Raw genomic sequence first — 26,686 nt, forward strand, 5'->3', positions numbered from 1 at the left:
CTGATTTTTGATATTTTATGGATTTGCAGTTTCTGAAACTGACATACCCCAGATACCACATTACCAATACCCCTTCAATATCCATCTCTGATCCTGCTGTGATCTCCCTGTGATCTCCCTGTGATCCCCCTGTGAGCTCCCTGTGAACACCCTGTGATATCCCTGTGAGCTCCCTGTGATTCCCTTGTGATCCCAGTGATCTCCGTGTCATCCCCCTGTGAACCCCCTTTGATCCCCCTGTGATCTACCTGTGATCCCTCTGTGATCCCCCTGTGATCTCTGTGTGTTCCCCCGTGATCTCCCGGTGATCTCCCTGTGATCCCCCTTTTATCCCCCTGTGATCCCCCTGTCACTGATCCCCCTGTGATCCCCGTGTGATCTCCATGTGATCTCCCTGTGATCCGCTTGTGATCCCCTTGTCACTGAACCCCCTGTGATCTCCCTGTGATCCCCGTGATTCCCCGTGATCCCCCTGTGTTCTCCCTGTGAAACCCCTGTGATCTCCTTGTGATCTCCTTGTGATCCCCCTGTGATCTCCCTGTGATCTCCCTGTGACCCCCCTGTGATCTCCTTGTGATCTCCCTGTGATCCCCCTGTGATCCCCCTGTGATCTCCCTGTGATTCCCCCTGTGATCTCCCTGTGATCTCCCTGTGATCTCCCTGTGATCTCCCTGTGATCTCCCTGTGACCCCCCTGTGATCTCCCTGTGATCTCCCTGTGATTCCCCCTGTGATCCCCCTGTGATCCCCCTGTGACCCCCCTGTGACCTCCCTGTGATCTCCCTGTGATCCCCCTGTGATCTCCCCTGTATGCCCCCATGATCCCCCCCGTGACCCCCCTGTGATCTCCCTGTGACCCCCCTGTGATCTCCCTGTGATCTCCCTGTGACCTCCCTGTGACCTCCCTGTGATCCCCCTGTGATCTCCCTGTGATCTCCCTGTGATCTCCCTCTGATCTCCATGTGATCCCCCTGTGATCCCCCTGTGATCTCCCTGTGATCTCCCTGTGATCCCCCTTTGATCCCCCTTTGATCTCCCTGTGATCCCCCTGTGATCCCCCTGTGATCCCCCTGTGATCTCCCTGTGATCCCCCCGTGATCTCCCTGTGATCCCCCTTTGATCCTCCTTTGATCCCCCTTTGATCTCCCTGTGATCCCCCTGTGATCTCCCTGTGATCTCCCTGTGATCCCCCGTGATCTCCCTGTGATCCCCCTGTGATCTCCCTGTGATCTCCCAGTGATCTCCCAGTGATCTCCCTGTGATCCGCCGTGATCCCCCTTTGATCTCCCTGTGATCTCCCTGTGATCCCCCTGTGATCTCCCTGTGATCTCCCAGTGATCTCCCAGTGATCTCCCTGTGATCCGCCGTGATCCCCCTTTGATCTCCCTGTGATCTCCCTGTGATCCCCCTGTGATCCCCCTGTGATCTCCCTGTGATCCCCCGTGATCTCTCTGTGATCCCCCTGTGATCTCCCTGTGATCCCCCTGTGATCTCCCTGTGACCCCCCTGTCACCACTTCTTTGGGTAATGCACCTTTTCTGTTTTGGCTAAAATACAATGTCAACCTCAGGTTTCACCCGGTCGGAATGTTTCCAAACCATAAAAACCGAGAGCTGTAGATGCTGGAAATCCGAAACAATACCAGAAAATGCTGGAAAAGCTCGGTGGATCTGGCAGCATCTGTGGAGAGAAAGCAGAGTTAACGTTTCAGGACTAGTGTCCCTTTTTAAAGCAATGTTGACCATTCTGTCTGTCACAATCGAGAAGGGTGTTCTAACAATGCACTTCTGAAAATCTTTACAGCATCACTTTTTTCTTGGCTCTTGGTTTGACTGCTCTCTCGTTTGTGATCGAAAAGAGGGAGGGTTTACTGGACAGGAGCTGGGCTGCAGGTTAGTGTAACATAATCATTGCAGCAAATTACATTTAACCCTTAAGGAAATAAAAGCACTGTTTGTGAATCCATCAGTAATTGTGAATACCCAGCAGTGGTCAGGTCTGTACTGCTGGTGTATTGCTCCACCCTCTGTGCAATCCACCCCTCGCTATTACAGAGCAGGATCCCATTGACTGTGCTGTCCTTTCTTCCCACAGTCATGTTCCTGAATAAATCCTGTGATGTTCATTCTGTTGCTGTGGGTAACGGTGGAGTGGGCTGTACATTAATGAAGATATCCCCACTGGAGGAGATGGCAGTGTAGCTGGAGAAGTGAACCAGAGACCCTGGAATCTATCAGCAATTGTCAGAAAAAGCCACATGTTTCACCCCTATCCCTTAGGGAAGGGAGTCTCCCATCCTTATTCAGCCTGGCCTGCGTGTAACTCCAGACCTACAGCATTGTGGCTGATTTCTAACTGCCCTGGGAAATGGCTGAGCAAGGGCACTCAGTGGGTCACCCCCAGTACGGGATGGGGAACATTTACTGGGGCTCACTCATGACACCAACATCCTGTGGAAGATCAAAGAAATAAAAAAGGACAAGAGTTTAGGGACTTCACAATAAATCATCCTCATTCAAAATATCATCCTGAAATTAAATCAGCCCACTCTCGCAACTGAGCAACAGAAAGGATCGACATCACAGATGTGTAAATCACAAAAACCGAATCTGTTCAACTCAGCTTGTGTCCTGTGTGCCATTTCCCAGGTTACTGGCACCCACACCCCGTAGGGATTGTCCCCTCTCTCAGTACGTGGCATAGGTACGGGCTGTTTCAGATTGCTCACTGCCTACAATCCTGCTGTGACTTTTCTGTGTCTGGGACCTATGTAGTGATGAGTGGTGGGTGATACATGACCTTAGATTAACGACAGAAGGGGCTCTGCCTCAGACAACAAGAAAGTCTATTGCCTGATAGCAATAAATACAATGACTCTGGGTCAGGCAACAATAGCAATTTAAGGAGGATAGGCAGATACAGCTCACAAACTTGATTGAGTTTTCTGAAGAAGTAACAAAGAAGATTGATGAGGGCAGAGCAGTAGATGTGATCTATATGGACTTCAGTAAGGCGTTCGACAAGGTTCCCCATGAGAGACTGGTTAGCAAGGTTAGATCTCATGGAATACAGGGAGAACTAGCCATTTAGATACAGAACTGGCTCAAAGGTAGAAGACAGAGGGTGGTGGTGGAGGGTTGTTTTTCAGACTGGAGGCCTGTGACCAGTGGAGTGCCACAAGGATCGGTGCTGGGTCCTCTACTTTTTGTCATTTACATAAATGATTTGGATGCGAGCATAAGAGGTACAGTTAGTAAGTTTGCAGATGACACCAAAATTGGAGGTGTAGTGGACAGTAAAGAGGGTTACCTCAGATTACAACAGGATCTGGTCCAGATGGGCCAATGGGCTGAGAAGTGGCAGATGGAGTTTAATTCAGATAAATGTGACGTGCTGCATTTGGGAAAGCAAATCTTAGCAGGACTTATACACTTAATGGAAAGGTCCGAGGGAGTGTTGCTGAACAAAGGGACCTTAGAGTGCAGGTTCATAGTTCCTTGAAAGTGGAATCGCAGGTAGGTTGGATAGTGAAGGAGATGTTTGGTATGCTTTTCTTTATTGGTCAGAGTATTAAGTACAGGAGTTGGGAGTAATGTTGTGGCTGTATAGGACATTGGTTAGGCCACTGTTAGAATATTGCATGCAATTCTGGTCTCCTTCCTATCAGAAAGATGTTGTGAAACTTGAAAGGGTTCAGAAAAGATGTTGCCAGGGTTGGAGGATCTGAGCTATAGGGAGAGGCTGAACAGGCTGGGGCTGTTTTCCCTGGAGCGTCGGAGGCTGAGAGTTGACCTTATAGAGGTTTACAAAATTATGAGGGGCTTGGATAGGGTAAATAGACAAAGTCTTTTCCCTTGGTTGGGGGAGTCCAGAACTAGAGGGAATAGGTTTAGGGTGAGGGGAAAAATATAAAAGAGACTTAAGGGGCAACTTTTTTACGCAGAGGGTGGTACGTGTATGGAGTGAGCTGCCAGAGGATGTGGTGGAGGCTGGTACAATTTCAACATTTAAGAGGCAGTTGGATGTGCATATGAATAGGAAGGGTTTGGAGGGATATGGGCCGGGTGCTGGCAGGTGGGACTAGATTGGGTTGGGATACTGGTCGGCCTGGATGGGTTGGACCGAAGGGTCTGTTTCCATGCTGTACATCTCCATGACTCTATGACTCTGTAAAGTGGTTGAAGCAGAGACAACACTATCATTAACCTCTTCAGAACCATTACCTTCAACAACATCTACAGATCCCATTTTGTTTAAATAATCCGGATTTACGGTTTGGGAAAATCATGAAAACAATTATGTCTTTTTGCAATCGTTTCCTTGGATTTCCTTTAACACCAGTTAACCCAGTGGCTGTATACAGGAACATACTGTGGAGATGAAGTCACATGACACCAGTTTATAGTCCAACAGGTTTATGTGAGATCACAAGCCTTCACAAGTCAGTGCTCTGAAAGCTTGTGAGTTCACATAAACCTTTGGACTATAACCTGGTGTCATGTGACTTACAACTTTGTGTATAGGAACACATGAGGCAGAATTCCTGACATAGATAAAAGCAGATACAAATATTAGAGTTCTAAGTTTTAAAGAAGGTGATGTCAATACATTGGATGTCGTGTGTGAAAGTTTGAGAACATAACAAGATAACCTTAAAACCAGCCAGTCTGAACTGGACATTGTATGATTGTGAGAGTCTACATTAGGGTGGTGCTGGAAAAGCACAGCAGGTCAAGCAGCATCTGAGAAGCAGGAAAATTAACGTTACGGGCAAAAGCCCTTCATCAGGATTTTGTGTAATTGTATGTGCATCATGAAATAAAATTGTGTGTATTATTCAACATATGATCATATCATTTTAACAAAACTCGGATCAATTTTGCTTTTGTGAGTGAATTTTGTTTGTAGTTTCCTTTTTTGTTGTGTTTTTTTATTCAGGCGTGAGTTCCCTGGAACTGATACTGGCTCACACTTTTTCCCACCTCCTAACGATGATTATTCAGATAACATTGTTACTCATCTTTACATTCCTGGTTTTCAAGGTCAGTTCTCTACTTTTCTCTTGAAATCGTTAAATGGAACATTGTTGAAGAGTTCTGCCCACAAGCTGAACAGCCTACAGCTTAGTCGAGTTCTATTGAGATAAATGTTGTGGTCAAGCAGTTAATTTATAGGCTGCAGCTAAGTGCATCTCTAATGTGTCTTCACAACAGGCAGAGCTAAGGGAATTTATAAATGGGGAATTGGAGAAATGTGTTAGATTTCACAGAGAAAGATACAAGAAATCTCCCAGAATTAGACTTCTAAGCAGCTACAGGACATTGGTTAGGCCACTTTTGGAATACAGAGTCAAAAGGTGTGGTGCTGGAAAAGCACAGCAGGTTCCTGATAAAAGGTTTATGCCCGAAATGTCGATTCTTCTGTTCCTCGGATGCTGCCTGAACTATTGTGCTTTGCCAGGGCCACATTTTTAACTCTGATCTCCAGCATCTGTAGTCCTTACTTTCTCCCACTTTTGGAATACTGCATTCAATCCTGGTCTCCTTGCTAGAGAAAAGATGTTGTAAAACTTAAAAGGGTTAACAAAAGATTTACAGGGATGTTGTCAGGGTTTGAGGGTTTGAGCTATAGGGAGAGGCTGAACAGACTGGGGCTGTTTTCCCTGGAACGTCAGAGGCTGAGGGGTGACCTTATAGAGGTTTATACAATCGTGAGGGGCGTAAATAGACAAAGTCTTTTCCCTGGGGTAGGGGAGACCAGAACTAGAGGGCATAGGTTTAAGATGAGAGGGGAAAGATATGAAAGGGACCCAAGGGATAACCTTTTCATGCAGAGGGTGGTATGTGTATGGAATGAGCTGCCAGAGGAAGTGGTGAAGGCTGGTACAGTTACAGCATTTAAGAGACATCTGGATGGGTACATGAATAGGAAGGGTTTGGAGGGATATGGGCCGGGTGCTGGCAAGTGGGATTAGATTAGGTTGGGATATCTGGTCAGTGTGGACAAGTTGGACCGAAGGGTCTGTTTCCATGCTGTACATCTCTATGACTGTATACTAGGGAGACCTGAGAAGTTATTGGAAGTAAGAAGGTAGTGTTGGAGAAATTAATGAGATCAAAGGCTGGTAAGTCCCTGGGCCCTGATGATCCACGCCTCAGAGTGTTGAGGGAGGTGGCTTTAGAGATAGTTGATGCATTGGTGATCATCTTCCAAAATTCCACAGATCCTGAAATGATTCCTGCAGATTGGAAGTTCGCATTCTTTAAGAAGGGGTGTGGGAGAAAACAGGGAACTACAAAGTGTCCTGTATGTCCTTGTCAATAAGTCACTGAAGGCTAATATACAAGGGGCAGCACATGAGGAAGAAGGTGCATGGAATATTAGTCTGGTTAGACTGCACCTGGAGTTTTGGTCTCCCTTATGTTGGGATAGCATTGTCATAGAGGGACAGGAGCAAGCATTCAGCAGACCTGCTCCCAGGATGGTGGGACTGTCCTGTGAAGAGAGAAATTGTCTATCTCTGCCTTAAAAAATATCCATGCACTCTATATTCACTGTCTTTGAGGAAGAGAGTTTGAAAGACCTGTATTTGGAACTCTCTATATTCTATGTACTTGAGACCCTCAGAGAGAAGTATATTCTCATCCCTGTTCTAAATGGTGAACCCGGATTTTTAAACAGGGACCTCTCGTTCTCGATTTCCCCACAGGAGGGAATGTCCAGTGCACAGCTCCTGGTCAAAACCCCTCCGGATCCTGTATGTTTCAATCAAGTCATCACTTACTGTTTTAAACCTGAGCAGATACAGACCGCACCTGTCCAACCTGTCCGTCCCAAATCTGAAGCTGGGCTTCCTCATCTAGACTCCCCTTACTCCTCGAACATTCCCAGTCTATCTGTCGGTTACAATCACTCCCTAAGCATTGCCATTCCTTGCTGACAAACTCTTTCTTTCTTTCTTTATATTCCACCCTATAGTGTGATTACTGTTCCAGGGCCCACTCTCATTCCCACTCCCACTCCCATTTCCACTCCCACTCCCATTCTCACTCCCACTCCCTTTCTCATTCCCACTCCCAATCCCAATCTCACTCCCACTCCCACTCTCATTCCCAATCCCATTACCACTCCCACTCCCACTCCCAGTCTCACTCTCATTCCCACTCCCACTCCCACTCCCATTTCCACTCCCACCCCCAGTCTCACTCCCACTCCCACTCCCATTCTCACTCCCACTCCCATTCTCATTCCCACTCCCAATCCCAGTCTCACTCCCACTCCCACTCTCATTCTCAATCTCATTCCCACTCCCAGTCTCACTCTCACTCCCACTCCCAATCCCACTCTCATTACCACTCCCACTCCCACTCCCATTCCCACTCCCATTCTCATTCCTAATCCCATTCCCACTCCCAGTCTCACTCCCACTCCTACTCCCATTCCCAATCCCACTCTCATTCCCACTCCCACTACCAATCCCACTCTCATTCCCAATCCCATTCCCACTCCCACTCCCACTACCACTCTCATTCCCACTCTCATTCCCAATCCCATTCACACTGCCATTCCCATTCCCACTCCCACTTCCACTCCCACTCCCACAGACACTTGTCAAATGACAAGTATCACCACAAATGACATCTTCCCTTTGTCTTTCTCATCTCTACACAAGCAATTTCCACATCCGAGTTTCCTGAATATCCATTACCATGCACTGCTGCATTCAATCTATTATTCACTATCAAAGCCCCTCCCGTCCAACTTTTCCTGTAATTCACTCCCACCTTTAATGGTGCCCAGAGTCAGGGTGGGTGACATTGAGAGTGAGACAGCAGTCTCCTTGGTGGCTGATGGGTCCATTGGCAGAGATAGAGTGAGGGTGAAGAATCAGAGAGAGAGAGAGAAAGAAAGAGAGAGAGGCGTGATGATAGAGTGAGGGTGAGGAATTCGAGTGAGAGAGAGAGAGAGGCGACGATAGAGTGAGGGTGAGGAATCAGAGAGAGAGAGGGGTGATGATAGAGTGAGGGTGAGGAATCAGAGAGAGAGAGAGAGAGAGGCGATGATAGAGTGAGGGTGAGGAATCAGAGAGAGAGAGGGGTGATGATAGAGTGAGGGTGAGGAATCAGAGAGAGAGAGAGAGAGGCAATGATAGAGTGAGGGTGAGAAATCAGAGAGAGAGAGGGGCAATGATAGAGTGAGGGTGAGGAATCAGAGAGAGAGAGAGAGAGGCAATGATAGAGTGAGGGTGAGGAATCAGAGAGAGAGAGAGAGAGGCAATGATAGAGTGAGGGTGAGGAATCAGAGAGAGAGAGAGGCAATGATAGAGTGAGGGTGAGGAATCAGAGAGAGAGAGAGAGGGGTGATGATAGAGTGAGGGTGAGAAATCAGAGAGAGAGAGAGAGAGGCGATGATAGAGTGAGGGTGAGGAATCAGAGAGAGAGAGAGAGAGGCAATGATAGAGTGAGGGTGAGGAATCAGAGAGAGAGAGAGAGAGGCAATGATAGAGTGAGGGTGAGGAATCAGAGAGAGAGGGGTGATGAAAGAGTGAAGGTGAGGAATCAGAGAGAGAGAGAGAGAGGCGATGATAGAGTGAGGGTGAGGAATCAGAGAGAGAGAGAGGCGATGATAGAGTGAGGGTGAGAAATCAGAGAGAGAGAGGCGATGATAGAGTGAGGGTGAGGAATCAGAGAGAGAGAGAGGCGATGATAGAGTGAGGGTGAGGAATCAGAGAGAGAGAGAGAGAGGCAATGATAGAGTGAGGGTGAGAAATCAGAGAGAGAGAGAGCGATGATAGAGTGAGGGTGAGAAATCAGAGAGAGAGAGGCGATGATAGAGTGAGGGTGAGGAATCAGAGAGAGAGAGAGGCGATGATAGAGTGAGGGTGAGAAATCAGAGAGAGAGAGAGCGATGATAGAGTGAGGGTGAGAAATCAGAGAGAGAGAGGCGATGATAGAGTGAAGGTGAGGAATCAGAGAGAGAGAGGGGCAATGATAGAGTGAGGGTGAGAAATCAGAGAGAGAGAGGCGATGATAGAGTGAAGGTGAGGAATCAGAGAGAGAGAGGGGCAATGATAGAGTGAGGGTGAGGAATCAGAGAGAGAGAGAGAGAGGTGATGATAGAGTGAGGGTGAGAAATCAGAGAGAGAGAGAGCGATGATAGAGTGAGGGTGAGAAATCAGAGAGAGAGAGGCGATGATAGAGTGAAGGTGAGGAATCAGAGAGAGAGAGGGGCAATGATAGAGTGAGGGTGAGAAATCAGAGAGAGAGAGGCGATGATAGAGTGAAGGTGAGGAATCAGAGAGAGAGAGGGGCAATGATAGAGTGAGGGTGAGGAATCAGAGAGAGAGAGAGAGAGAGGCGATGATAGAGTGAGGGTGAGGAATCAGAGAGAGAGAGAGAGAGAGACGCGATGATAGAGTGAGGGTGAGAAATCAGAGAGAGAGAGAGGCGATGATAGAGTGAGGGTGAGGAATCAGAGAGAGAGAGAGGCGATGATCGAGTGAGGGTGAGGAATCAGAGAGAGAGAGAGGCGATGATAGAGTGAGGGTGAGGAATCAGAGAGAGAGAGAGAGAGAGTCGATGATAGAGTGAGGGTGAGGAATCAGAGAGAGAGAGGGGCAATGATAGAGTGAGGGTGAGGAATCAGAGAGAGAGAGAGAGAGAGAGAGTCGATGATAGAGTGAGGGTGAGGAATCAGAGAGAGAGAGAGAGAGAGTCGATGATAGAGTGAGGGTGAGGAATCAGAGAGAGAGAGGCGATGATAGAGTGAAGGTGAGGAATCAGAGAGAGAGAGGGGCAATGATAGAGTGAGGGTGAGAAATCAGAGAGAGAGAGAGGCGATGATAGAGTGAGGGTGAGGAATCAGAGAGAGAGAGGGGCAATGATAGAGTGAGGGTGAGAAATCAGAGAGAGAGAGAGGCGATGATAGAGTGAGGGTGAGGAATCAGAGAGAGAGAGAGAGAGGCAATGATAGAGTGAGGGTGAGGAATCAGAGAGAGAGAGGGGCAATGATAGAGTGAGGGTGAGAAATCAGAGAGAGAGAGAGAGAGAGAGAGGCAATGATAGAGTGAGGGTGAGGAATCAGAGAGAGAGAGAGGCAATGATAGAGTGAGGGTGAGGAATCAGAGAGAGAGAGAGAGAGACGCGATGATAGAGTGAGGGTGAGGAATCAGAGAGAGAGAGAGAGGCAATGATAGAGTGAGGGTGAGGAATCAGAGAGAGAGAGGGGCAATGATAGAGTGAGGGTGAGAAATCAGAGAGAGAGAGAGAGAGAGAGGCAATGATAGAGTGAGGGTGAGGAATCAGAGAGAGAGTGACGCGATGATAGAGTGAAGGTGAGGAATCAGAGAGAGAGAGAGAGAGGCAATGATAGAGTGAGGGTGAGGAATCAGAGAGAGAGAGAGGCGATGATAGAGTGAAGGTGAGGAATCAGAGAGAGAGAGGGGCAATGATAGAGTGAGGGTGAGAAATCAGAGAGAGAGAGAGAGGCGATGATAGAGTGAAGGTGAGGAATCAGAGAGAGAGAGAGGCAATGATAGAGTGAGGGTGAGAAATCAGAGAGAGAGAGAAGCAATGATAGAGTGAGGGTGAGGAATCAGAGAGAGAGAGAGAGGCGATGATAGAGTGAGGGTGAGAAATCAGAGAGAGAGAGAGAGGCGATGATAGAGTGAGGGTGAGGAATCAGAGAGAGAGAGAGAGAGAGGGGTGATGATAGAGTGAAGGTGAGGAATCAGAGAGAGAGAGAGGCGATGATACAGTGAGGGTGAGGAATCAGAGAGAGAGAGAGAGAGCGATGATAGAGTGAGGGTGAGGAATCAGAGAGAGAGAGAGGGGTGATGATAGAGTGAAGGTGAGGAATCAGAGAGAGAGAGAGGCGATGATAGAGTGAGAGTGAGGAATCAGAGAGAGAGAGAGAGAGAGGCGATGATAGAGTGAGGGTGAGGAATCAGAGAGAGAGAGAGAGAGAGAGGCGATGATAGAGTGAGGGTGAGGAATCAGAGAGAGAGAGAGGCGATGATAGAGTGAGGGTGAGAAATCAGAGAGAGAGAGAGAGGCGATGATAGAGTGAGGGTGAGGAATCAAAGAGAGAGAGAGAGGCGATGATAGAGTGAGGGTGAGGAATCAGAGAGAGAGAGAGGCGATGATAGAGTGAGGGTGAGGAATCAGAGAGAGAGAGAGAGGCAATGATAGAGTGAGGGTGAGGAATCAGAGAGAGAGAGAGGCGATGATAGAGTGAGGGTGAGGAATCAGAGAGAGAGAGAGGCGATGATAGAGTGAGGGTGAGGAATCAGAGAGAGAGAGAGGCGATGATAGAGTGAGGGTGAGGAATCAGAGAGAGAGAGAGGCGATGATAGAGTGAGGGTGAGGAATCAGAGAGAGAGAGAGAGAGAGTCGATGAAGCTGCTGCCTACTCTGGCGAATGCAGGAGGTCACTGACTGGGACTCGGCCTTCCCTCAGGCAGCTGTGCTGACCTGGGCCTGGCTGGACATGGGTGTTGTGTTGGGGCCTCCTCTGCTGGTCCTGGGGGAAGGGGAGAGCCCTGTTTAGCAGCTGCCTGTCCAGCAGGATCTCCGGGAGCCTGCCCCTAAAGCCGGGCACCTACCTCCCCCCATCTACCATGACCGGGGCAAATATCAGGTTGGTGTGGGGTAGCTCTGACTGACAGTGCCAGCCCCAGGAACACTTTGGGCTTTTAAAGATGGTGCTGGCTCCAGGGATACTGGCTGTTTGACAAGGTTCAGGTGAGTGATGAGTTGTTCTGGGGAGACCATGTGGTAAAGTGAGGATAGAATCGGACATGAGGGACATCACTGGGCCGGGGCAGGGAGTTAATGAGGCACTATCTGTAAGAGACAGTGAGAACTGACTCAGTTCACCACGAGAGACCCACCAAGAATCTCAACATAACTCACACTTAGCAAAAACACATAAGGATCTATTGAGAGAGCTGAGTGAGGGCTGTCAATTCTCACTTACCAGTGAGCACAGACAGTCCGGGTGAATAACCCTCTCAGTTATTGGATCCTCCTGAAAGGCTCTGATTCTGAATTTTGGGCTTGAAGCCACCTCCAACCATTCTGCAGTTCTCCATAAATTTATTGCTTAACATTGGGTGAATGGAACACTCCTAACCGGCTCTGGAAAACCGGTTCCCTCACTGAGAAAACCTTGTTGGTTTTTGGTGCAGACTTTGCCGAGATCTGTTCTTGTTCTGGTGTGACTCATGCTGCACACCTCAAAGACTAGAAACTAAAACAGCAAGGTGCTGGAGGAATTCAGGAGGTCTGGCAGCATCTGGGGCTAGAAAGCAGAGTTAATGTTTCGGGTCCAGTGACCTTTCCTCTGATCTGAACAGAAACTTTGGTTTTTGTTTCTGATTTATAGCATCTGCAGCTCTTTGGTTTATTTTCCAACAAATACAGTTTTTATTTCAAAACTAACAACAAATAACATTTGTACTTGGCATATTTTGGAGCAGGTGATGATTGAAGCACAGTTTCTCTGTTTAATCAAGTCCTCCATGGAAGTTTGATGGCACATTGTGAAAGTGTTTAACAAACACACGATAGGAATTAATTTACAATTTGCACTTGAAGATTGGAGGAGTTTTGAACACAATACCATCATTCATACAGAATACTGTTTTACATCATTTGATCATTTAAATCAAATTTATGGAAAAAATTAAAAGCCAATTTACACAAGTCCCTAATTGCCCCTTGAGAAGGTGGGGGTGAGCTGCCTTCTTGAACCGCTGCAGCCCATGTGCTGTGGGTTGACCCACAAAGCCGTTCAGGAGAAATTTCCAGGATTATGACCCAGTGACAGAGAAGGAACGGTGATATATTTCCAAGTCAGGACGGTGAGTGGCTCGGAGGGGAACTTGCAGGGGGTGGTGTTCCCATGGATCTGCTGCCCTTATCCCTCTCAATGGAGGTAGTTATGGGTTTTGTGAATTTCTGCGGCGCATCCTGCAGTTAGGACGTACTGCTGCCACTGAGCGTCAGTGATGGATGGAATGGATGTTTATAGAAATTGCTTGGAACAAATTGAATTTTCCCCATGTCTCCCTCCACAGATTCCCAATGAAGGTTCGTTGCTTGTGATTGTAATCCTGATCTTAATGCAGGGCATCACTGGAATGGCCGTGGGACTCATCATCTCAGCTTCATTCGATGATGAACAGTCAGCGGCCCAGATTTCGCTGGGGATCTTCTATCCTTGTATAGTTCTGAGCGGTAAGTGAGGAGGAACAGGACAATGACGTGCATTTAAATCACTCCTTTAAAGTAAGGAAATAAGTGAAGGTGTTTCATGGAGCAATCATGAAACAGAATTTGACATTAAGTCACAAAAAAGTGATATCAGGGCAGATGCCCCACCCTTGGTCAAAGAAGTAGCTTTAGAATAGAAGCAATGCTGGGATGTGGAGAGGGACAGGACCCAAACCTGGACAGCAAGGTGACTGACAGGAGGGCAACTCCAACTGGGAGCACCAAGATTAGAATGGTGCTGGAAAAGCACAGCAGGTCAGGCAGCGTCTGAGGAGCAGGAAAATCAACGTTTCAGGCAAAAAGCCCTTTGTCAGGAATGACGCTGGGAGCCTGAGGGGGTGCAGAGATAAATGGGAAGGGGTGGGGCTGGAGAGAAGGTAGCTGAGAATGAGATAGGTGGATGGAGGAAGGGGTCGCAGAGGAGGGTGGAGCAGATAGGCGGGAAGGAAGATGGACAGATGAGACAGGTCATGAGGGCAGTGACAGAGATAGGGAGGGGTGTAGGGGCCGTAGGGGGTTACAGAGATAGAGAGGGGGTGTAGGGGCCAGAGGGGGTTACAGAGATAGGGAGGGGGTGTAGGGGCCAGAGGGGGTTACAGAGATAGGGAGGGGTGTAGGGGCCGTAGGGGGTTACAGAGATAGAGAGGGGGTGTAGGGGCCAGAGGGGGTTACAGAGATAGGGAGGGGTATAAGGGCCGGAGGGGGTTACAGAGATAGGGAGGGGGTGTAGGGGCCACAGGGGGTTACAGAGATAGGGAGGGGGTGTAGGGGCCAGAGGGGGTTACAGAGATAGGGAGGGAGTGTAGGGGCCAGAGGGGGTTACAGAGATAGGGAGGGGTGTAAGGGCCAGAGGGGGTTACAGGGATAGGGAGGGGGTGTAGGGGCCACAGGGGGTTACAGAGATAGGGAGGGGGTGTAGGGGCCGGAGGGGGTTACAGAGATAGGGAGGGGTGTAGGGGCTGGAGGGGGTTACAGAGATAGGGAGGGGTGTAGGGGCCGGAGGGGGTTACAGAGATAGGGAGGGGGTGTAGGGGCTGGAGGGGGTTACCGAGATAGGGAGGGGCTGTAGGGGCCGGAGGGGGTTACAGAGATAGGGAGGGGGTGTAGGGGCTGGTGGGGGTTACAGAGATAGGGAGGGGGTGTAGGGGCCGGAGGGGGTTACAGAGATAGGGAGGGGGTGTAGGGGCCGGAGGGGGTGACAGAGATAGGGAGGGGGTGTAGGGGCTGGAGGGGGTGACAGAGATAGGGAGGGGGTGTAGGGGCCGGAGGGGGTTACAGAGATAGGGAGGGGGTGTAGGGGCCGGAGGGGGTGACAGAGATAGGGAGGGGTGTAGGGGCTGGAGGGGGTTACAGAGATAGGGAGGGAGTGTAGGGGCCGGAGGGGGTTACAGAGATAGGGAGGGGTTTAGGAGCCGGAGGGGGTTACAGAGATAGGGAAGGGGTGTAGGGGCCGGAGGGGGTGACAGAGATAGGGAGGGGTGTAGGGGCCGGAGTGGGTTACAGAGATAGGGAGGGAGTGTAGGGGCCGGAGGGGGTGACAGAGATAGGGAGGGGTTTAGGGGCCGGAGGGAGTTACAGAGATAGGGAGGGAGTGTAGGGGCCAGAGGGGGTTACAGAGATAGGGAGGGGTGTAGGGGCTGGAGATGGTTACAGAGATAGGGAGGGGGTATAGGGGCTGGAGATGGTTACAGAGATAGGGAGGAGTGTAGGGGCTGGAGGGGGTGACGGAGATAGGGAGGAGTGTAGGGGCTGGAGGGGTTTACAGAGATATGGAGGGGTGTAGGGGCCGGAGGGGGTTACAGAGATAGGGAGGGGGTGTAGGGGCTGGAAGGGGTTACAGAGATAGGGAGGGGGTGTAGGGGCTGGAGGGGGTTACAGAGATAGGGAGGGTGTGTAATGGACTGGAAGAGGTGACAGAGTAGGGAGGGATGTAGGGGCTGGAGGAGGTGACAGAGGTAGGGAGGGGGTGTAGGGGCTGGAGGGGGTTACAGAGATAGGGAGGAGGTGTAGGGGCTGGAGGGGGTGACAGAGATAGGGAGGGGTGTAGGGGCTGGAGGGGGTGACAGAGATAGGGAGGGGGTGTAGGGGCTGGAGGGGGTTACAGAGATAGGGAGGGGGTGTAGGGGCCGGAGGGGGTTACAGAAATAGGGAGGGGTTTAGGGGCCGGAGGGGGTGACAGAGATAGGGAGGGGGTGTAGGGGCTGGAGGGGGTGACAGAGATAGGGAGGGGGTGTAGGGGCTGGAGGGGGTTACAGAGATAGGGAGGGGGTGTAGGGGCTGGAGATGGTTACAGAGATAGGGAGGGTGTGTAGGGGCCGGAGGGGGTTACAGAGATAGGGAGGGGTGTAGGGGCTGGAGATGGTTACAGAGATAGGGAGGGTGTGTAGGGGCCGGAGGGGGTTACAGAGATAGGGAGGGGTGTAGGGGCCGGAGGGAGGTACAGAGATAGGGAGGAGTGTAGGGGCTGGAGGGGTTTACAGAGATACGGAGGGGTGTAGGGGCTGGAGGGGGTTACAGAGATAGGGAGAGGGTATAGTGGACTGGAGGGGTGTCAGAGATAGGGAGGGATGTAGGGGCTGGAGAAGGTGACAGAAGTAGGGAGGGGTTGTAGGGGCTGGAGGGGGTTACAGAGATAGGGAGAGGGTTATAGGGGCTGGAGGGGGTTACAGAGATAGGGAGGGGGTGTAATGGACTGGAGGAGGTGACAGAGGTAGGGAGGGGTGTGGGGGCTGGAGGGGGTTACAGAGATAGGGAGGGGGTGTAGGGGCTGGAGGGGGTTACAGAGGTAGGGAGGGGTGTAGGGGCTGGAGGGGGTTACAGAGATAGGGAGCTGGTGTAATGGACTGGAGGAGGTGACAGAGGTAGGGAGGGGTGTGGGGGCTGGAGGGGGTTACAGAGGTAGGGAGGGGGTGTAGGGGCTGGAGGGGGTTACAGAGATAGGGAGAGGGTTATAGGGGCTGGAGGGGGTTACAGAGATAGGGAGGGGGTGTAGGGGCTGGAGGGGGTTACCGAGATAGGGAGGGGGTGTAGGGGCTGGAGGGGGTTACAGAGGTAGGGAGGGGTGTAGGGGCTGGAGGGGGTTACAGAGATAGGGAGCTGGTGTAATGGACTGGAGGAGGTGACAGAGGTAGGGAGGGGTGTAGGGGCTGGAGGATGAGAATTTTAAAATGAAGGTGTTAATCAATCAGAAGGCAATGTGGACTAGTTCAGCACAGGGATTGCCTTTATTCAGGGGTGAGAGGGGAAGGGGACTTGGGGCAGTTCTAGACATGGACTAATGTAAGAAGGTGCCATCTAATCAAATCTGTTTTGCATTTATTTAAAGATAAAATTCTAGCTTTTAACCAGGAACTAGATGGAGATAGTGGTGTGCTGTTATCCAGAGACACTTCTCTCTGTCAGTCACACCCTCAATGAGGATAGGGTCTGTCCGGATTCACCTCGTGGGAGACCTTGTGTGACCTCCCCTTACCCGTGCAGCTGTGTCCTCACCAGCCTGTCATCACCTTGTGTCTAAAGTCTGAGTGTTGTCTCTTCCGGAGAGTCTCCACACCTTCCTGTTTTGCACAGTGTTCCTATATGTTCCCATTTCACTTTCCTGTTGTGTAACTCTTTGCAATCGGAATAATCCTCACTGCAACACAATGACTTCTCATTTCCCAGGAAGCGTTTCTCCAATGGAATTCCAACAAACTGAACAGGAAGTTTGACAACACGTTCAGTGTGAAGCAGATGGTGAAGTTCCTGAACTGACTTACTTCCTGTGATCTCCCTCCAATTCCATTTTGAATGTTCTGATTAAACCTGCCCCTGGGGCCCTCCCCGGCAGCAGGGTCCTGTCTTCAGCTTAGTCTCCATCTGAGGGCAGTGAAGGCTGGATCATAGGAATCAATCCAATTCCAAGTTTAGCTTCACTAAACTGTGTTGTTGTTGCAATTTCAGGAATCATTTGGCCCCTTGAAAGTATCCCATATCCCCTGAGGTATGTGAGTTTCATCTTGCCACAAACATATGCATCAGAAGCACTCCGAGGGGTGACTGATCGAGGTAAGAGACCATTTTCAATCATTTCAAAACACAACTTGTATTCATGTGAACAAATTCGTCTTCTGAAAGCTCATTTATGAATTACGTTAATGGAGATAATTATTGCACAGTTGGCTGGAACAATTGAATTTGGATGTAGGTTTGCTCGCTGAGCTGAAAGGTTCATTTCCAGACATTTCGTTACCTTACTAGGTAACATCTTCAGTGGACCTCACGCGAAGCAATGCTGAAAATTCCTGCTTTCTGTTTACATTTTTGGGTTTCTTTTGAATGGATGTACGTTTTTACATTTCACTGAAGTGTTATAACTCCAGTCAGAGTTTGGGAATTTTCTGCATGATAAGTGATGTTGAACTGTGTAACCCCAGTGCACAAACCAGAAAACACATTAGATATAAATACTTCATTAACATTGAAAACAGTGTTTTCTCAAATAGTTTTACTTAATGAAACACTGTCTCCACGTGTCCACAAGTCCATGAGCAAAATAATTCTGCAAATGTTTTGTTTCTATCAGAACACTCTTCAGATGACCAGAGTTTCTGAACAGTTGATTTTGGTACTGAAGAGGTTAATGATGTATATTCTGTTGGACACTTTCTTCAAAGTTAATCCAAGTTAATTGGATCTTTCATTTTGTTTGATTTGACATGAATATGTAAGTTGTAAATGAGATGAAGTTTTGGTGATTGTGGGCTGGGACTCAGCTTCTCAAATTGCATAGAAGGGATTATTTTGATTTTTTTGAATGGTTGCTTCACTGTTTAGTGATGAAATAAATTGGCTGGGTACCAGTTTCACTCTGCCATTGCATCAAAAACACGTCATCACTTTTGAAGAGTGATTCAATCCTGGTGTGACAATGAGAAACAGGTCTTGCATTTGTATAGCATCTTTCACATCCTCCAAATGTCTCAAATTGCTTTCGGAAACTCGGAAGCTGGTTTACAAACAGAAAACAACAGTCACCAGTTAATGACAAATCAGCTGTTTCATCCCCAATATGAGGATCTGAATGTTGTCAAAACTCAATGACTGGCCACTGGCAAAAAATAAGTGAAAACAAATCACGGTCTTTTTGCTGAAATACTTGTTCAGAAAGGAGATTAAAAAAAAGCATTTATATAGCACCTTCCAGCACTTTGGTCTATTCTAAGGTGGTTGACAGTCAATGATGTACATCTAAAGTATACTCACTGTTTTAAAGTAGGAAGATTGACAGCAAGTCTGTGCACAGCAAGATCCACAATCAGCAATGTGTTCTTCAGGACACAAACTGCTGAGGTGAGTTAGGGCGAAAGATATACTTTGGCCAGGGGATGGGCGGAAATTCCTTGCTCCTCCTTGAAATAGTGCCGTGGGGTATCTCCCAGCCACCTGTGAGAACAGAAAGGATTCTTATTGGACAGCACAGGGTGGAGGAGGCCATCCTCAGAGACTGGAGCACCTTCTCAGTTCTGCACCAGAGGCTAAGCCTAGGTTCAGTGTCAACTCATTTAGGGGCCTGTCAGGGAACAACAAGGCTCCCCTCACAACACACACACACACACACACACACAGACACACACACACAGACACACACACACACATAGACACACACACACAGACACACACAGAGAAACGCACACACACAGAGACACACACAGACACACACACACAGAGACACACACAGACACACACACACACACAGACACACAGACACACGCACACACACACACACACAAAACACGCACACACATAGACACACGCACACACAGACACGCACACATACACACACACACAGACACACACACACACACACACACAACACGCACACACAGACACACGCGCACACACACAGACACGCACACACACACGCACACACACACACACACACACACGCACACACACACGCACACACAGAGACACACACACGCACACACAGAGACACACACAAACGCACACACACACACAGACACACGCGCACACACACAGACACACACACACACACACAGACACACACACACACACACACACACAGACACACACACACACACACACAGGCACACACACAGAGACACACACACACAGAGACACACACACACACAGACACACACACACACAGGCACACACAGACACACGAACACACACACACGCACACACACACACAGACACACACAGACACACGCACACACACACGCACACACACACGCACACACACACAGACACACGCACACACACACCCACATGCGCGCGCGCACACACACACACAGACACACGCACACACACACGCACACACACACAGACACTCACACACACACACGCACACACACACAGACACATGCACACACACAGACACGCACACACACACACACGCACACACACAGACACAGACACACACGCGCGCACACACACGCGCACACAGACACAGACACACACGCGCGCACACACAGACACACGCACACACAGAGACACACACAGACACACGCACACACACACAAAACACGCACAGACACACGCACGCACAGACACACGCACACACAGACACGCGCACACATACACACACACAGACACACACACACAGACACAGACACACACACACAGACACACACACACACAGACATGCACACACATACACACACACACACAGACACACACACACAGACACAGACACAGACACAGAGACTCACACACAGACAGACAGACAGACAGACACACACACGCACACACACATAGACACACACACACGCGCACACACACACAGACACACGCACACACACACGCACACACACACACAGACACACGCGCTCACACACACACAGACACACAGACACACGCACACACACACATACAGACACACACACAGACACACACACACACAGACACACGCGCACACACACATACAAAACACACACACGCGCGCACACACATGCACACACACACACGCACACGCACACGCACACGCACACAGACACACACACACACACGCGCACACACACACAGACACACGCGCTCACACACACACAGACACACAGACACACGCACACACACACATACAGACACACACACAGACACAGACACACACACACACATACAAAACACACACACGCGCACACACACATGCACACACACACACGCACACGCACACACACAAAACACGCACACACACACATAGACACACGCGCACACACACACGCACGCACAAAACACACACACACGCACACGCATGCACACGCATGCACACACACACGCGCACACACGCGCACACACAAAACACACAAAACACACACGCACGCACACACGCGCGCACACACATGCGCACACACACACACGAGCACACACGTGTGCGCGCACACACACACAAGCACACGCACACATGTGCACACACACACACGCACACACACAAAACACACACACACGCGCACACACACAAAACACACACGCGCACACACACGCGCACACAAAACACACACACATGCACGCGCACACACACGCACACACAAAACACACACATGCACACTCACGCGCGCGCGCGCACACACACACACACAAAACACACACACACGCACACACACAAAACACACACACACGCACACACAAAACACACACGCGCACACACACACACACACACACGCACACACATGCACACACACACATGCACACACACACACACACACACACGCACACACAAAACACACGCACACACGTGCACACACACACGCACACACAAAACACACACACACGCACACCCACACACACACACACAAAACACACACATATACGCACACACCCCCCCCAAAGCACAGACACACAGACAGATTTGTTCTTCACCAGATCTCGGTCATCCCTTTGCTTTCAGCATGCATTTATCCAAGTCCCCATTTTGAAAGTTAATGTTTCTACTCCCTTCCAGCCACACCTGGATCATGTGCTGAAATATGACAATTTATTAAAGTCACAGTTTCTTCACTTACAATCGCTGATCGATGGCATCTTCCCAACCACCGGCAGCTCCTGAATGGATACAATACAGAGCTTCGGGACACAATCAGTCCCGAACTGAAATAATTAATAAAAGCAGCAAATAATGGTAACTGATTCCGACACCACAAGCAATCAGTAATAACCCAGATTCCATCCACGAGTTATTAAAACTGAGAGTTTAAAAAGGGGCATTAATAATGTTGGTTCACAGGAGATGTCAAACTAATATTATCCGATTTTAAATGTTCCCAGAATGCTATACACAAACTGGGAGAAGTCACTGTGTTGCAGCTGCCAGTCCTGTGACCAGGCACTGGTTCCTGCTCTGTCAGCCAGCTGCCCTGTATGTTTATATAATCGAGCAGGGAGGTGCCATTTCGATGCCTTTTCAAGAGGGTCTTTATCAACAGCATCACCCTGGCACAGACAGGGTCCTGTTACATTTGGCTGCTCTGCTGTAATGTGAATTGCCAGAACAAATAGGATTGGCCTACTCCCCAAGGCCCCTTCATTCATTCAGCAGCCCTTGTGCTCACTGACTCACTCTGGTTCCCAGTTTGACTGAGCCTTGACATTGGAAACCTCAGCCCGGATTTCAAACACCTTCGTGACATTGCCTCACCCATTTCCGAACTCTGTCATTTCCTCCATCCCCTCGGAGATTACTCCACTCCACCATTCCCAATCTCTTCAGGAATCCCACCATCCCCAATGCTCCACCCTCTGTGACCATCACCTCAGCCCAGCTGTTTCCTCCCTGACCCTCGTTGCCAGTCTCACTTCCTTTAACACCTTCGTTAAAAAACTGACTTCTTTGATGAAGCCATTGGTCGCGTGGTGCCTGTGACATCTTTCCATCAGTAGATACCACACACAGATACCATATGGCGTGCTGTATATAATCAATGCAGGGTGCTATATATAATCAATACAGTGTGTTGTATATAATCAATGCAGTGTGCTGTAAATAATCAATACAGGATGCTGTATATAATCAATACAGTGTGTTGTATATAACCAATGCAGTGTACTGTATATAATCAATGCAGGGCACTATATATAATCAATGCAGTGTGCTATATATAATCAATGCGGTGTGCTGGATATGATCATTGCAGGGTGCTGTATATAATCAATACAGTGTGCTGTATATAATCAATGCAGGGTGCTGTATATAATCAATACAGCGTGTTTATATAATCAATACAGTGTGCTGTATATAATCAATAGAGTGCTGTATATAATCAATGCAGGGTGCTGTATATAATCAATTCAGTGTGCTGTATATAATCAATGCAAGGTGCTGTATATAATCAATACAGGATGTTGTATATAATCAATGCAGGGTGCTGTATGTAATCAGTGCAGGGTGTTGTATATAATCAATGCAAGGTGCTGTATGTAATCAATGCAGGGTGTTGTATATAATCAATGCAGTGTGCTGTATATAATCAATGCAGTTTGCTGTATATAATCAATGCAGGGTGCTGTATGTAATCAATGCAGGGTATTGTATATAATCAATGCAGTGTGCTCTATATACTCAGTACAGGGTGTTGTATATAATCAATGCAGGGTGTTGTATATAATTGATGCAGGGTGCTGTATATAATCAATGCAGTGTGCTGTATATAATCAATTCAGTGTGCTGTATATAATCAATACAGGGTACTGCATATAATCAGTGCAGGGTACCGTATATAATCAATGCAGTTTGCTGTATATAATCAATGCAAGGTGCTGTATATAATCAATACAGAGTGCTGTATATAATCAATGCAAGGTGCTGTATATAATCAATACTGGGTATTGTATATAATCAATGCAGGGTGCTGTATATAATCAATACAGGGTGTTGTATATAATCAATGCAGTGTGCTGTATATACTCCATACAGGGTGTTGTATATAATCGATGCAGGGTGCTGTATATAATCAATGCAGGGCACTGTATATAATCAGTACAGGGTGCTGTATATAATCAATTCAGTGTGCTGTATATAATCAATACAGGGTACTGCATATAATCAGTGCAGGGTACCGTATATAATCAATGCAGTTTGCTGTATATAATCAATGCAAGGTGCTGTATATAATCAATACAGAGTGCTGTATATAATCAATGCAAGGTGCTGTATATAATCAATACTGGGTATTGTATATAATCAATGCAGGGTGCTGTATATAATCAATACAGGGTGCTGTATATAATCAATGCAGTGTGCTGTATATAATCAATTCAGTGTGCTGTATATAATCAATACAGGGTACTGCATATAATCAGTGCAGGGTACTGTATATAATCAATGCAGTTTGCTGTATATAATCAATGCAAGGTGCTGTATATAATCAATACAGAGTGCTGTATATAATCAATGCAAGGTGCTGTATATAATCAATACTGGGTATTGTATATAATCAATGCAGGGTGCTGTATATAATCAATACAGGGTGTTGTATATAATAAATGCAGTGTGCTGTATATACTCCATACAGGGTGTTGTATATAATCGATGCAGGGTGCTGTATCTAATCAATGCAGGGCACTGTATATAATCAGTACAGGGTGCTGTATATAATCAATACAGTGTGCTTATATAATCAGTACAGGGTGCTGTATATAAGCAATGCAATGTGCGGTATATAATCAATACAGGGTGCTGTATATAATCAGTACAGGGTTCTGTATATAAGCAATGCAATGTGCTGTATATAATCAATACTGGGTGCTGTAGATAATCAATGCGGTGTGTTGTATATAATCAGTACAGTGTGTTGTATACAATCAATACAGGGTGCTATATATATTTAATACCAAGTGTTGCATATAATCAGTAGTGTGCTGTATATAATCAATACAGTGTGCTTATATAATCAATGCAGTGTGTTGTATATAATCAATACAGGGTGCTGCATATAATCAGTACAGTGTGCTGTGCAGCAAAAATACTGTGTGCTGTATAGGATCAATACATTTTCTGTTTAGGGTCTAAATGGTGTTCTATATAGTATCAAACTTAAAAATCACACAACACCAGGTTATAGTCCAACAGGTTTAATTGGAAGCACTAGCTTTTGGAGCGACACTCCTTCATCAGCATCAAGACAGTGTCCTGTTCAGGGTTCATATGGTGTGCTGCAGACGGATATGTACCTGATCTCAGCCTCAATGCTTCAGGAGGGTCTGTCGGTACGTTACAACATAGAAAGCCCGGAATAATAAAACATCGGGGTGTTTGGGCTGGATGGTGTATTGTGTTGCAGGATTACAATGGCTGCCTATCCTGCCTGGGGGCCTGGGTGGCAGGATGAGGGGAGCAGGTCTGGGAGACACAGATGGAAAGGAAGGATTAAATGTATTTTATCTCTGGGGAGGGTTTAACAACAATACACATGTGTGACTGGGTTGGCAAAAACTGGCAGTGTTTGAACTCTAGGGTCACAGAAAATTCAAGGCAGGCTTGTCCAGGCAACCAGTCAGGACTCGGCATTTGGTTATCGGGTTAGAAAGGACAATGAGACATGAGCTTTATTCTGGCTACCAGCCAGTGAGCTCCTTTACATCACAAATCAACAGTTAGCCAATAGGCACTGCTTCCAGTCAGGCTAAAAGACTGGGATTGGTGAATTTCTGCAGTGCATCTTGTAGATGGTACACACTGCTGTTACTGAGTGTCGGTGATGGAGGGAGGGGATGTTTGTAGATGTGGTGCCAATCAAGCGGGGGCTGCTTTGTACTGGATGGTGTTGAGCTTTTTGAGTGTTGTTGGTGCTGTACCCATCCAGGTCAAGTGGGGAGTATTCCATTACACTCCTGAGTTGTGTCTTGTAGATGGTGGACAGGCTTTGGGGAGTCAGGAGGTGAGTTACTCGCTGCAGTATTCCCAGCCTCTGACCTGCTCCCGTAGTCACAATGTGGAGAAAGTCCAGTTGAGTTTCTGGTCAATGGTAACGCCCAGGATGTTAGTAGAGCAGGATTCAGCGCTGGTGATACTATTGAACATCAAGGGCAGTGGTTAGAATCCCTCTTGTTTGGGATGGTTTATGGCTTGAATGTTACTTGCCATTTACTAGCCCAGACCTGGATACTGGCCAGTTCTTGCTGCATTTGGGCACTGACTGGTTCAGGAACAAGAGTCCTGAATGGTTTCCTTTGACAGAGAAGCTGCTAACCCTTCAGAATTGTGTCCGAGTCTCCAGGAATTGAAGATTCACCTTTGAATGTGGAGCGAGGGAGGTTATTAATAATAATTGAGAGAGCAATCAGGAGCTGAATATAGTGGGACTCTGCTGATTTGGATAGCAGAAGGTGAAACAGTGAAAATTACATTGAAATGGATTTCAGAAGGTTGGCCATTTGTCATTTCCATCTTTAGATTTGGGAGATTGAACAAGTTTCAGTGTGAAAGGTAATTTGCTGTTCTGTGGAATGACGCCATGAATGTGAGCAGTAACAACAACCTGCCTTTATAAAGCACCTTTAAAGTGCAAGGTTATCAAATAAAATTTGACACTGAGCCACCTTTGCCGATATTGGGTGAACAACGACTCTGTCAAAAGACAGGTTTAAGGAGTGACTAAAAGGAGGAAAATGGGGTGGAGAGGTTTGGGGAGAGAATTCCAAATCTTTGGAGTCAGGTAGCAGGAGGTATTGCTTCCAATGACAGAGTGATAGAAGTTGAGGGATGTGTCAGTAACCAGATTTGGGAGAAATGGAGATCTTGGATTAGGAAAACTCATGGGAACATCTGTGTGTCAAATATGATGCATCCATCTCGATTTGATCAGTTTTATTCCATCCCTTATCCAACTCCCATTAGTCCAAGCAGCACATAAAGAAAATGATCTGCCCAAATGCCAAAGCTGCCCTGAAGTTGTGCAATATTAAACTCTCACTGACCCGATGAGTTTAAACTCTCTCTCTCCTTCTCTTCTGTCTGTCTCTCTCTCTCTCTCTCTGTGACCTGACTGGGTTTACACTCTCTTTCTCACGCTTAATTCAGAACTTTGTTTCTGTCTGCAAGTCTGGGAAATAGATTTCAGATGAAACTTAGGAAGTGGGAAAGCCCATTAATTAAACATTTCAAGCAGAAAACAGCGAGTTTCTCTGGCCTGTCCACCTAACCATCCCCATTCCTTCCTGTGAGACAACGCAATATGTTTCGATGCCATTTCTGACATGAATTAATGATGAACCAAATGGCAGGAAGGTATTTGTCTGTTGCCTTTTTGAACTGTGGTTTCCTGTTTGAACACCTGCACTGGGGTTCAGCTTGAAATATTGATCAGTCTTTTACAAAAGAAAAGTCTGAATTTCTGACTTTAGTTTTTGCGTTTGTGTCCTTTGGTTGTGAACGTGAGCCCATGTTTGTAACTGAGCGAAACAGAGGCAGTTTGGAATGTG

General features: G+C 47.8%; 1 protein-coding gene across 1 annotated transcript in view; it reads left to right on the top strand.

Moving 5' to 3' along the window:
- Positions 1–26,686, top strand: part of abch1 (ATP-binding cassette, sub-family H, member 1) — a 95,529-nt gene that overhangs the window by 65,676 nt on the left and 3,167 nt on the right. Inside the window, exons 19-22 of the mRNA XM_072581566.1 lie at positions 1,803–1,891; positions 4,938–5,041; positions 13,078–13,237; positions 17,216–17,320. Coding sequence (XP_072437667.1) covers positions 1,803–1,891; positions 4,938–5,041; positions 13,078–13,237; positions 17,216–17,320 — 458 coding nt within the window. The remainder of the gene's footprint in view (positions 1–1,802; positions 1,892–4,937; positions 5,042–13,077; positions 13,238–17,215; positions 17,321–26,686) is intronic.

The sequence above is a fragment of the Chiloscyllium punctatum genome, chromosome 11, assembly GCF_047496795.1.
Source record: "Chiloscyllium punctatum isolate Juve2018m chromosome 11, sChiPun1.3, whole genome shotgun sequence".
Taxonomy (NCBI): domain Eukaryota; kingdom Metazoa; phylum Chordata; class Chondrichthyes; order Orectolobiformes; family Hemiscylliidae; genus Chiloscyllium; species Chiloscyllium punctatum.